The sequence below is a fragment of the Epinephelus lanceolatus genome, chromosome 15 (genome assembly GCF_041903045.1).
Source record: "Epinephelus lanceolatus isolate andai-2023 chromosome 15, ASM4190304v1, whole genome shotgun sequence".
Classification (NCBI taxonomy): domain Eukaryota; kingdom Metazoa; phylum Chordata; class Actinopteri; order Perciformes; family Serranidae; genus Epinephelus; species Epinephelus lanceolatus.
In genome coordinates, this window is record NC_135748.1 from 21,660,891 (window position 1) to 21,673,172 (window position 12,282).

At 39.9% G+C, this 12,282-nt stretch overlaps 2 protein-coding genes and 1 long non-coding RNA gene across 5 annotated transcripts in view; 2 read left to right on the forward strand and 1 right to left on the reverse strand.

Annotated features, from left to right (window-relative positions):
- Positions 1-17: 17 nt before the first annotated feature.
- Positions 18-9,076, reverse strand: cfap99 (cilia and flagella associated protein 99). 2 transcript variants are annotated; one of them, XM_078175053.1, is made up of 15 exons: positions 8,447-9,076; positions 6,500-6,644; positions 6,314-6,408; positions 6,117-6,223; positions 5,861-6,038; positions 5,630-5,710; positions 4,494-4,562; positions 4,240-4,326; positions 4,038-4,126; positions 2,839-3,043; positions 2,531-2,672; positions 2,296-2,447; positions 1,876-2,081; positions 1,577-1,766; positions 18-1,436 (listed from the first exon to the last, which is right to left on the reverse strand). In XM_078175053.1, the coding sequence occupies exons 1-15, from the start codon at positions 8,558-8,560 to the stop codon at positions 1,329-1,331; spliced, it is 1,968 nt and encodes a 655-aa protein (XP_078031179.1). In that variant the 5' UTR covers positions 8,561-9,076; the 3' UTR covers positions 18-1,328. The 2 variants fall into 2 exon arrangements, with proteins under 2 accessions (XP_078031179.1, XP_078031178.1); XM_078175052.1 differs by having other exon boundaries at positions 1,577-1,769; positions 8,447-9,057.
- LOC144466963 (uncharacterized) lies at positions 2,001-4,135 on the forward strand. The gene is made up of 3 exons (XR_013493354.1): positions 2,001-2,130; positions 2,664-2,699; positions 2,817-4,135. It is a non-coding gene; the product is annotated as an uncharacterized LOC144466963 (long non-coding RNA).
- A 2,393-nt stretch (positions 9,077-11,469) lies between the features above and the next one.
- Positions 11,470-12,282, forward strand: part of zfyve28 (zinc finger, FYVE domain containing 28) — a 28,174-nt gene continuing 27,361 nt past the window's right edge. For both annotated transcript variants that reach the window (XM_033643349.2, XM_033643350.2), the window contains exon 1: positions 11,470-11,915. In XM_033643349.2, the coding sequence (XP_033499240.2) occupies positions 11,880-11,915 (36 nt within the window). In that variant the 5' untranslated portion in view covers positions 11,470-11,879. The remainder of the gene's footprint in view (positions 11,916-12,282) is intronic.

The window sequence follows — 12,282 nt, forward strand, 5'->3', positions numbered from 1 at the left end:
TAGATGGATAGATGGATAGGTAGGTAGATGGATAGATGGATAGGTAGGTAGATGAATAGATGGATAGGTAGGTAGGTGGATAGATAGGTAGGTAGGTAGGTATTTAGGTAGGCAGATGAATAGATGGATAGGTAGGTAGATGGACAGATGGATAGTTAGGTAGGTAGATGGATAGATAGGTAGGCAGATGAATAGATGGATAGGTAGGTAGATGGATAGATAGGTAGGTAGATGAATAGATGGATAGGTAGGTAGATGGATAGATAGGTAGGTAGATGATAGATGGATAGGCAGGTAGATGGATAGATGGATAGGTAGGTAGATGGATAGATGGATAGATAGGTGGGTAGATGGATAGATGGGTAGTTAGGTAGATGGATAGATAGGTAGGTAGATGGATAGTTAGGTAGATGGATAGATGATAGATAGGTAGGTTGATGGATAGTTAGGTAGGTAGATGGATAGATAGGTAGGTAGATGATAGATGGCTAGGCAGGTAGACGGATAGGTAGGTAGGTAGATGGATAGTTAGGTAGATGGATAGATGATAGATAGGTAGGTTGATGGATAGTTAGGTAGGTAGATGGATAGATAGGTAGGGAGATGATAGATGGATAGGTAGGTAGATGGATAGATAGGTGGGTAGATGGATAGATGGGTAGTTAGGTAGATGAATAGGTAGGTAGGTGGACTGATAGATGGATAAGTAGGGGGATGGATAAATGGATAGATATGTAGGAAGACGGATGGATGGATGGATGGATGGATGGATGGATGGATGGGGAGGAAGGGGGTGGATAGGTAGGTAGGTAGATGGATAGATAGAAATATTGCATTGTAAAATACCAATTATAAAGATTTGCAGTCACATTTCTGTGTCATACTTGCCTTAGTTCTCCTTTGGTGCATGACCTGGATGATGATTAATGAGTAATCATGACTGACATTTTGTACAGTAACTTGTTACCAAAACATACAAGGCACAAAATAACAACATTGTTTTGGGGAAGGGAAATTTTCGTTATCAGTCATATGTTGGAAGGTTCACTTCCCCTTTCATGTCTCACACACACAACAATAAACACTTAAATTATAAACAACCCTGGATGATCACTCAGATGGAATTCAATAATAACAATTTGTGGTGATAAATCATAGTGGCAACCAGACGTTTTCTCCAGCAATGCTAATGCAAAATGTGTCAAATTAAGAACATAACAAAAGAGGAAAAGCTAATCATCCCATACATTTCTTGCAGCAAATACAACTAATCATCTTTCTGATCTAAAATTAAACATTCACAGGCCTGTGGAGCATGTTGAGCATATTTATGTCTTGAGTGTCTCTGTGTGAGAAACAACATAAGGAGCGTTCTTCTGGATATGACGCTCTAAGCTCAGCTCCAATTCCTCCCAGCTTTTCTGCGTCAGGCTTTTCTGGCAGTAAAAGAAAGAGAGAGACAAATATTATTACTGCTTCAAGCATGAAAAATCCCAACACTAACAAACACAGACACGGCTTTCAACTTACTGACTGAGAGGAGTCAGTTCCTCTTTGTTTTGGATTTCATACTCACTTTGTTGTGCGTCCCTGTGTTTCTAACAGTGTGTGCTGCCGCCTGCTCGGAGGTTTTGGCCCTCTTGCTTTCAATTTGCTTCAGTTTTTGGCGCTCTTGTTGTTTCTCTTCGAGCTTCTTCTGCAGAGCCAAAACTGTCTCATCCTGAGATGCCGCCTGCTGAAAACCCAGCCTGGCTTTCCTCTCCTCTCTTCTGCGATATGCCAAAACTGTCATCAGTGCGTGCTTGTGTATGTATCTGCTTCAGCCCCACACTTCTCTGCTACCATAATCAAGGCAAAGCGGAACATTTTCCTGACCTGATGGCTGCAGCCTGTGCCAGCGCTCTCGTGTGGAGGGTGATGGTGTCCAGCTGCTCCGACAGCAGCTGCCTCTTGTTCTGCTTCTCCTCCAGGATCTGCTCCCGTTTCTCCTGCTGCTCTGTTTGCTGCGCCTCCCTCAGGAGGGCCAGCCGCTCCTTCAGCTCCACCAGGGACATCTCTCCCAGCAGCTCGTGGCCTGCAGTCTGACATGGGACAACAAATTAACCATGATGACACAAGAAGTGTGTGAAAGTAAGTCAGATGATAGATTCAAGGGCATAGAGCTGTGTGTATATACTGTATGTGTATGTGTGTGTGTAGTATACAGGGCCCTAATGCTATGGATGCAGTCCATACACTGTCCAGACTTTTGTATCATGCCCCCGGTTAGGTGGCATCACGCTTGCCTTCACTCACCTCTGTGTCATCAAAATTCCTGACTGTAACGTGAGGAAGCGATTCAATGGCGTGGATTTCTCGGATGATCTCAAATTTCCTGCTGAGCTCTGCTTGTGCTTCCTCCAGTGCTTGACGAAGGAGCTCTCGACTTTGCTCTGACACTTCTTTCACTGTGGAATTTGCATACAATTGTTGAGAATGAAAAGACAACCATGAAAAAAGTGATCGAGCGATGTCAAACAAGAAGGCGCACCTATGTTTTGCTTGAGTTTCTGTAATTTCTCTTTAGCTGTCTTTGAGTTCTTGTGTCCGTCCGCCACTTGTTGCACCAAGTCTCTCATTTCTTTTTCCTCCTGTAACCTTTTTTCCGCATATCTCTGCATCAGCTGAGCTGTCTGCAAGAAACAGAAACCATAAAGAAAGTAAGTCCATGTAAAATCACTTCTTTCAAGGTGTGTAAAGAACAGACATACTTTTGTCAAGTCTTGTTACACGTTTTAAAGCGCTGTGTAATCTTTTATAATGCTTTCTCTTATCAGTTGTCGAGGGATGTTCACCCACCTCTTCTTTCTTCTGCTGAGCAGTCTTCTGGTTGCGTTCCATCAGCCGTGTGCGGGCCATAGCTGCCTCCTCGTAACTGATACGTCTCTCAAGACGCCTGCGCTCAATCTTGGCCAGCTCCTCCTGAAGGTCCTTCTCACGCATCTCCTTCTGCCACTGGAGGAAAGATGACGGCTCACGTGTCCCCTCCACCAAACGCTCTATTCTGGGTCACAAACACAAAGGAATGACTCCACGCTGTAAATAGTCTCCTTGAGCTTTTTTGATGTAAGGAGTCTAATTGAGATCAAGGTCTTTTTTGCAATAGAGACATTAGAACAACATATCCACAACTTCGCAACAAGACACAAAGCAGCCATCAGTGATGATGCTGAGATGTATAATCCTACTAAAAGGGCAGTGATGAAGGAAGCAAACAGATCCTTTACGTAAGTAAAAGTACTTATTCCACACTATAGAAATACTCCACTACAAGTAAAAGTCCTGCCTTGAAAATGTTATGTAAAGGAACAGTGTGTAGGATTTAGTGGCATCTAGTGGTGAGGACTGCAGACTGCAATCAGCTGAATCTTCTCCCATGTCCTTATTGTTCATGAGGTTTTTACCACAAGCTAAATTACTTGCAGTGGTCTCTTTTTCTCCAAAACAAATGGACAATGTGATTTAAACCAGAAAAAAAACCCTGAATAAAGCAATTTCACATAAAAAATTATTGTTTTTCCGACGCCAATCAGCTCGTCATGTAGGGGCTGCTAGCTACGGTGGCTGACACATACTCAAATTTTATGTGTAATTTCTGCCAATATATCCCCCTATATTCCACACACTGGACCTTTAAAAAGAAGTATGTAAGTGTAATCAGGGAAATATATTTACAGAATCAAAAGTCTTCGATGCAGAAAATTGTCTCCTGTGACTGTATACTATTTATATTATATCATTATATTATTATTATTCACACATTCATGCCAAAGCAGGATTTTAGCTGACTGAAGTGGAGCTTATGTTTAATAATTTTGTCTGGGTCTGGGTTAGTTTAGAACAGAACATCATATTTTTTAAGATCCATGAAAGTTGAATTCATCTGTAAAGTAACTAGTTACCAGCACTTACAAATAAATGAGTAATAAGCAATGTAAAGTATACAATAGTTCTCTCTGAAATCACTAAAAATAGGTCAAGCACTGGCAGTTCTGTACCTTTGCAGCTCCTCCTCCACCTGACGGTGGTACAGTGCCCCCTGCCTCAGGATGGCTGCACTGTTGAGCTTGATGGGCCAGCTGTCCTTCTAACAGAATCAGAAAAAAAAACACATGCCAGTGGGTATTACATCTTGATATTCATCTCTGTCGTAGTGAAGACTGACCAGCTGAAGTAGGTGAAATAATAATTAGATCTCACCTTTTTACTGGAGGGACGTCCAGAAGAATGACATGAGCTGAACTTGAGTTTTGAATCCAAGTCCTCTTTAATCTGAGACATCACTCTCTGCAATGCAAATGATGGTTCAGCAGAAATGTAACTTTGAACTGTCCACTGGTTCACTCAGTCATTGAGGTTTCTCATTTGATCTACATTTTTATGTAAGTAAGCTTGGACATGAATTAAGCATATTACTTTGGAAATCTATGTAAAGCACAGAGAACAGCCCCTACCTTAGTGTGTTCAGACTTCTGTGGGTTTGCACATCTGAACTGTTTCACATTTGCCTCATAGAGCAGTTCCTATGGTGAAAAACAAATAGGGATGTCATTACAGAGGCATGTAAAGCTTGTGTAAGTGCTGCTGATATTAATATGATAGTAATATAGGCCAGGGGTGTCAAACTCATTTGTTACAGACCAATTCGATTCCACGTGAGATCAAATTGGTCTGTAACAAACTCATTTGTTACAGACCAATTTGATCTCACGTGGAATTGACCAGTAAAGACGTTGCATAATAACCTATTAATAAAAACACCTCCAAATGATTCTCTTTTCTTTGGTTTGTTCTGAAAATGTTAATCCATTTACAAAACAGATCATAAACCGCCTAAGATATCTTCAGAAAAATAAGTAGGCCTACAGTTTCAACAACATGTCTCAGTTTTTCCACATTCAGTCAGACCAACTACTTACTGTCAGTGAGTGTGCATTTTTCCATACATTTCCACCCCTGTGTGGTAACGCTGGCGTCACCAGACCAAACTATTCATAAACTATTTATATATTAGATTTGTGGCAGTGACTTGGCAAAAGGGTTCCACCAACATGGTTTTAAGATAGAAGATTTTTTTGTGTTGAGTGGCCAGTTTGTACTATATTCAAATCTTTAAATATGACCACAATAAGTATTCCTTGATTTTTAGAGCAGTTGTTCCCAAAAAACACTTTATTCTGGAGTACAGTGAATTTCCAGCACAGAGCTTTCATTCTGAATTGCCATTTCCTACTGTATAGTGACTGACTAATGGAGAGCTACTTAACAGAAACAGCAAACTAGCTCAACAACATTGCCAAACGCAGGTATGATGCTGAATAGAATTAGTATGAACACTGTGTACTATACCAATACTATACTACACCAATCCATACTTGATTTATACCTGTTGTCAGACACAGAGCTCTCTGCCTCTGTAATGTATATGTTGGTTTCTCTGTGTTTTATTTAACTGTGTATATGTCAGCTGTTAATCTACTCTTTTTGTCAAGCTTGTTTTCTTTTATATTACATTAATATAACAGACTGTATTTTGCCTTTTAGGAGTCATCGCCTTTTTTGATGATAATGGTAAAAGCAGATATTGTACCTCAGTCTTTTGATGGTTCTTTTGTTTGATCTCCTCTATCATCTGCATCTCTTTTGGAGCCTTGTATGTGCTATTTGGTACCTATAAAACAAAGACAAAGTGAGTCAGTCACAGCCTCAACACAATATACAGCTTAATGACCCGTCTTGTCTGTAGCCTATAGGAGACATACAGAAACTAACTGTGACAATGTTTGAAGGAAATATTGTATATGACTGTAATAGGACTGACTGGTTTTGATTTTTCCTGCAGTGGAATGAGCTCAGGCACGGGCAGAGGTCGAGGTTTAGGTTTGGTCAGAGAGAACTCCTGGGGCTCCGTGGTTTTGATGGGAGCTTTCTTCACCTGACTCCCACGAGATATTTTGGCAGCAAGCTGGTCCATGAGAATATCCATCTCAGGGCACCATCTAAAGGACACATATGCTTTTATTCCTTGCCTTTGGTAAAAAAAAAAAGATTTCCTAAAAAAAAACTACTTTTCTCACCTTAGCAGAGGGCTGATCAAGTGTTCCTTCACAAAGGCAGCATCATAGATACTATTCCATTCATCTTGTATCCACATGGTGAGGTTTGTGAAGAAGAAAGTCAGGAACTACAGCCAAACACAGAGGACACATTAATGAAGCTATTGTTTGCTGGTTATTTCCAATGAAACAACACCACTGTGATCAGAGTTTCTTACTGTGTGCATCTTCCTGATGTCCAGAGATTTGACAATGTTGCTAAAATGCTGAAGTCCAAGGTCATCAAGACAAAATGTGGCGAGGTAACAGATAACTGAAGAACAACACAGCATTATAAACACATCAGTGGCAATCTTGAGTCAAAATTTGGATTAGAACATAGAAGTTTTAGTTCATTAACTTACTGACAAACTGACTGCGATCACCTCTAGATAGGCATTTCCAGTTCTGGCCATAGAAGACATTGATCACTATGTCCAGTAACTTTTTGTGCTCAACGCATCCAGAAACGACATCAAGTATGAATTTCTTATGCAGAGTATCCATGTTCTGAAACAAATAGTAAATGAGACATTCAGGCAAGGGCGTAAGTTTCATCTCAATGTTTCAGGAGACACATAGTCTATGAGTTTGGGTGTCCTCTGCAAGAAAACACTTAAAGGTCCAGTGTGAAGGATTTAGTGGCATCTAGTGGTGAGGACTGCACACTGCAAAAAGCTGACACTTCTCCCATGTGTCAAGTGAGATCTCCTGGTTAAGATAATTTAAGTGTTCATAGTTCAGGAGATTTTCACTGGGTGCCGAAATATCTGCAGAGGTCTCTTGCTCTCCAAAACGAATGGCCCACAGGCAGATTATATGAGAACCAATCCCTGGGCACATATATGCAAAAGGTCCCACCACCTATCCTACACAGAAGCAAGACACACAGACTTTTTGGTGGGGTTTTTTTGTGTGGTAATTGTGTGCCTCCCCGTGGTAGTTTTGCGTCTCTTTGCAGTCATTTGTGTCTCTTTGAGGTCATTTTGGGTCTTTTTTTTGGGTCATTTTTTGTCTCTTTGTGGTTGTTTTGCCCCTTTTGTAGTTATTTTGTGTCTCTTTGCAGTTCCTTTTTACCTTTATGTGGTCATTTTGAGTCTCCTCCTATTCAATGTGTATTAATCTAAGTGACATTTTGCAGGTGATGGCCTGTGGGCCCGACTGAAACTCTGGGTCCCTGGGCTTGTGTCTGGTAGGCCCATTCAGTAACGCATCCATGAACGGATCCGGTGATTTAAAACAGTAAAAACACTGAATAAAGCAGTTTCACGTTACAGAACAGTGTTTCTTTGACTGTCACAGATGGCCTGCTAGCCCAGCACCTGCTAATATGAGCTCACCTATTTTCTCTGACAACCTAAGATCCAGACGTTCATGAGGTTTTTACTGCGAGCTGAATTATCCACAGATAATGTCTTCCTCTCCAAAACAAACAGACCTGCTGTGTAGTAGCCAGAATGTGTATGTAACCTCTGTCGTTCATCATTTGTTAAGCTGCAAACATTCTTTTAATCACTTTCACTTGTGGCAGTAATTGGCACAGGTATGGGTGTGGTTTCACATTATTTGACCTATTTGTTCACTGGGGTGGCGGCCTTCAGACAAAGAGGGTGGCTCCGATATTTGCTGTTGACTGTTATCACATAATGTAATGACGCAATCACATTATCACATCAGTAATATTTTGTTTCATCTAAATTTGCTTAAGTTATCTCAGTTGTTTGTTTAATAAAGCATCATAAAAACGCAACTTTGGACTTAAGCATGGATTTTATTGAATGAGTCATGGTAAAGAGCCTACTCAGCCTCTTAGTGGCTTTTTTCATTGAAAGTAGTTGCTACATGCTGATTTAAACCTGTAAAAACATAGTCCGACATAAAAACAAAATGGCCCTATCTGTTTGTGTTTGGTTTGTCTGTTCTGGGCTACTGTAGAAACATGGTGGTGCAACATTGCAAACTCCATGGATGAGAACCTGCTCCCTATCAAGATATAATGGCTCATTCTAAGGTAACGAATACACACTGATTCTTATTTTCAGCTGATTATACTCACATACATACTATATTATATTCAATTTCTGCCAGTATATCACTCTAAATTTTACACAATTGACCTTTAATGTTCTGCAATCTGGTGAATTTTTATGCACCATTTTGTGCCTTTTCTGCAACAATTTATGTTATAAATGTCTTTAATTTTAAAATGAAAGTTGTTCTAAATATTTAGGGGAGCATGTCCCCCTGCGTCCCCCCTGAAATCTACACCTATGCAACAAGCTGCATCAGGGCCCTGCTCTGACTCCACCAACCTGCAGGTGCTTTGAAGCCTCCTCAATGAAGTCATCCAAACTCTGTCTGCCAGCGCTGAATTGATCGAGCAGCACAATGGCCTCCTTGGCAAGTGATCCATAGCTTGATGCCATTTTATATCGATCTGCAGAAAGCTGGTGGAGATTGATAACTGTGGTGAAAAGATCTTTGCTGGCAGAAAAGCCCACAGAAATACAGTGCAGTACTTGTCCTCACTCCTCACGTACAGCCTATGGATTGTGTAAAAAGTCACATTTTACTTCTACCTGAGACAGACCAGAGAGGTTTCTATTAAAAGATACATACTGTAGAGTCATAGAAAGTCGCGGAGCGGTTTGTTTTCAGCGCAAACTGTTGCCATGTACAGTCGTTGCTTAGCAACACACAGGCGTAAACAGAAACGTAACCCAGCTTAAACACATAATATTAAATGAGATGTCGCCTACAAAAACAACAATCATCAACTCTTATTTGTATTAATGAGAGGTGTTTTTATTACAGGGTTGTTTTGTTCAACGTATAAACAACACTCATGGTTTTAATCCCTCGGATGCAGATTAACAGTGTGACATCCTGATCCTTTGTTGGCTGCCCTAACAATAAATATGACGTAGCATATTGTGACGTCTGTGCGAGCCTTGCGCTGCCTTCATGGGCCGTGGGAAATGTTGCAACGAGCACATCAACGTGATAAATACAACAAAGACAGAGGAAATACATGCTGGTAATTAGACCCAGATTAAGACAGCAACAACACAAATACATGTTGACGGGAGAAGTGACTAACTTCACATCAGGGTTTTTAAGGGGTTTGTGTGGAAAAGCTGATTACGGAACAGATCACATGCAAACTTGGGGTTTTATAGTCTCACAATGCATTATCTGATTTCCTGCCATAATCTGATTATCATAAACTGATTTTCGTGAGCATGTAATCAAAGTCACTGGGTTGTCACTCTGTGGTCACAAATGTAGTTTGGAAATATAAATAGGCTCAATATTTAGTCTTCCATTTTTAACAGTGATTTGCCAAAGATTGAGCTGTAAGAATAAACACTCAAGATTAAATCTGAGACAACATGGATGAGAAGAATTAGGCTAGTTTTAACTTTAACAGTGTCATTCCTGCTGAAAGCAAACTCAGCTATCAACTGTCTGCTGATGAACACTGTGTGATATTTTGAAGGCTCCAGAACAAGCGAGTGGACCATGAGCTGAGATTATTTTGCCACCTCTTGTTTCCTTGTCCAACTCAGCAAACATCTCTGATGCAATGTAACTCTACGCAACTTGAATTTAAGTCACATGCTGCTCATAAATCTGTTTTGCTCTCTGTTACTTTGTATTCCTGACCTTAATGTGCAGACTTTGTTTTCATATTTATCTGAAAGTTTGTCTGTGCTGACCTCAAACCTTAATCCAAGATGTGCATATGAACGCATGATTTTATGACAACACAACTAGTTTGGAAGCCAATCATGGTCTAGTCACATCATCTTGATTTATAAAGTTCAATATTGCAAATCACAAATTTGCTTCAAGGGTCTAATTTGCAATTTGATGTGGTAAATTACGTAAAAGATACAGTAGGTATGTACGAGACATCTCATGTCCAGTGGTCAAACTTTTGAAATTAAAAATATTCACAGAATCTAGGTTATTCAATGAAGGAGAAGTTGGTCTCGGTGTAATTTTAAGAAATATTTATTTGTAATAAGCGTTGGGATGGTTGCTTTTGAAACGTAATAAGTAGCCTAATGTAACTATTTTAAGTACTTCATCAAAGTTTTGTGACTTATTACATTTGATTACTTGCATAACAAATGTTTTAAACTATGCAATAATGCTGAAAAATGTCCAGAAATAGGTTTTGCCAAAAGAAGGCACTTATGCATGGTGGAAAGATGCAAGGCAACAAAATAAATATTATATTGTATGATAAAAGTACTTTACTAAAAATATAATTTTTGCAGATGTAACACATTTGTAATCACCGACAGTTTGATGAGTAACTGTAATTTAATAACAATTTTATTCACATTAACTGAAACAGACTACAATTACATTTATTTTATAATTTAATTGCATGCAACCAGTTGCATATAGGATGAAGTCAGATAATTTGGGAGATCAGGTAAAATGGGACAAATAAGGTATTTTTTTTATCTTCGGCTCTTTACATAGTAGCAGCCAGTCACCAAACACGTTATTACATTTTATTTTTTATTTTTTTTACACATTTTTACAAAATTTGCTTTAAATTAATTATTTTCATTTGTCTTGCAGGGTAAGCCATATGGCATGATGTTGATTTTCTCATTTTGATGTTGAGAGTACTGCAGCAATAAGGATATAACATCAGAAAATGGTTGTAAGATGTTGCATTTTATTAAACGTTTGACTTATAACCAAAACATTTTCACAATACACTTTATGATAAAGGGTTTTGAGTGAGTGTAGAAAAACTATCACAGAGGAAACAGAGAGCAAAAGAACAGGGAAAGCATGGAAGAAAAAATAGATTTTAATGAATAGACACAGGTTATATTAGTGGTTTAATGGATTAATAACTGGGCTTGTAATTAGATTTGACCAGTTGAAAAACAAACATGACTGTCACACATTGTGCCTGAACATGTGGGGTTTCTTGATATGTTTGAAAGTCCAGAGTTTCTATTCAGTTTTATTTATAGAAATATAGCAGAAAGCTATAGCAAGTTATAAAGCTTACTCAGTGTAGTACTTAGAGTTTCAGGTGTTTTTTTTTACTTGGTAATCTACCAAAAAGTGTCCTAAATTACCTGACGTCACCCTGACTAGTTACTCCCCAGCATTGCAGGTAATTCAGTTTTTTGTGGATTAATCATAACAGACACGAATAATAAAATTCGAGCATTTGTTTTATTAAAAATCATGCATGAAGGGGATCTTTAAGAAATAAAAAACAGTCCCCCTGTAATGCTTACATGGTCTGTTTTGTAGCCTATGATCTGTCTGACCAGGAGCGGTGGGGAGCACTGTATTTGGGAGCAGCACATGAAGGCATCACTTCCTGGGAAAGTGGGAGGTGAATGTTGTCAACGTGACTGTCATCAAGTAACGTTAGAGGGGCAGAGAACAGCAGAGCCGTCGGTGCTCCGCTCGTCTGTATCGTCGGGACTTGGAAAGTGGCCGGGCGGGGGAGACAGGCAGCCAACCTCGAGATTCAGGGAAGATGGAAATAAGTCGTTGCTGTCGAACATCTCCTTTATGCGCTTCCACAGCCGCGTTGTAACGTTCAGGACAACTTACCGTACATTGTGTTTGGTACATTTAGCGTTTGGGAACCCAGCAACCCGAGCTAGCTTAGCAGCCCGCCGCTGATAGTGTCAGACACACAGGTACAGGAGAGGAGAGGAGGGGTTGGTGACAAAGGAAGGTGGCGAGGTAACGATGAACCGCTTCCGAAAGTGGCTGTATAAGCCCAAGGTAAGTTATCTTGCACCCTCACGCTGTGTCAGCTCCGCAGTCAGTCATTTTTTATGCTTAGCTTTGGAGATAGCTAGCACAACAGCCGAGCAGTGTGGCTCGCGAGACTGATCACTTCATACAGTGCCACACATCTGCTAACGTTAGCCTGTGCTCCTGATGTTACACTGTGTTAACCAGCACCTATCCCTTTGTTGTTGTTGTTGTTGATGTTGATGCGTTTGTTTTCAAGCGCTATGCAGGGCTAACAATGTTACAGCCTAATAATGTACACTGAATTATACTGACTGCTGCCTTCAGATGGCATTGTCATTAATTTTAGACATTGTTGAAGTGATTTTCTTTTGGTATTAAAGTCAAAAATTCA

Coding starts and splice junctions, on each gene's coding strand:
- cfap99 (XM_078175052.1), bottom strand. CDS start 8,560: ATGGCATCAAGCTATGGATCACTTGCCAAGGAGGCCATTGTGCTGCTC. Junction 5,711..5,860: donor TGCAGGAAAAATCAAAACCA/GTCAGTCCTATT, acceptor TTTGTTTTATAG/GTACCAAATAGCACATACAA. Junction 1,437..1,576: donor ACACAGGGACGCACAACAAA/GTGAGTATGAAA, acceptor TTTTACTGCCAG/AAAAGCCTGACGCAGAAAAG.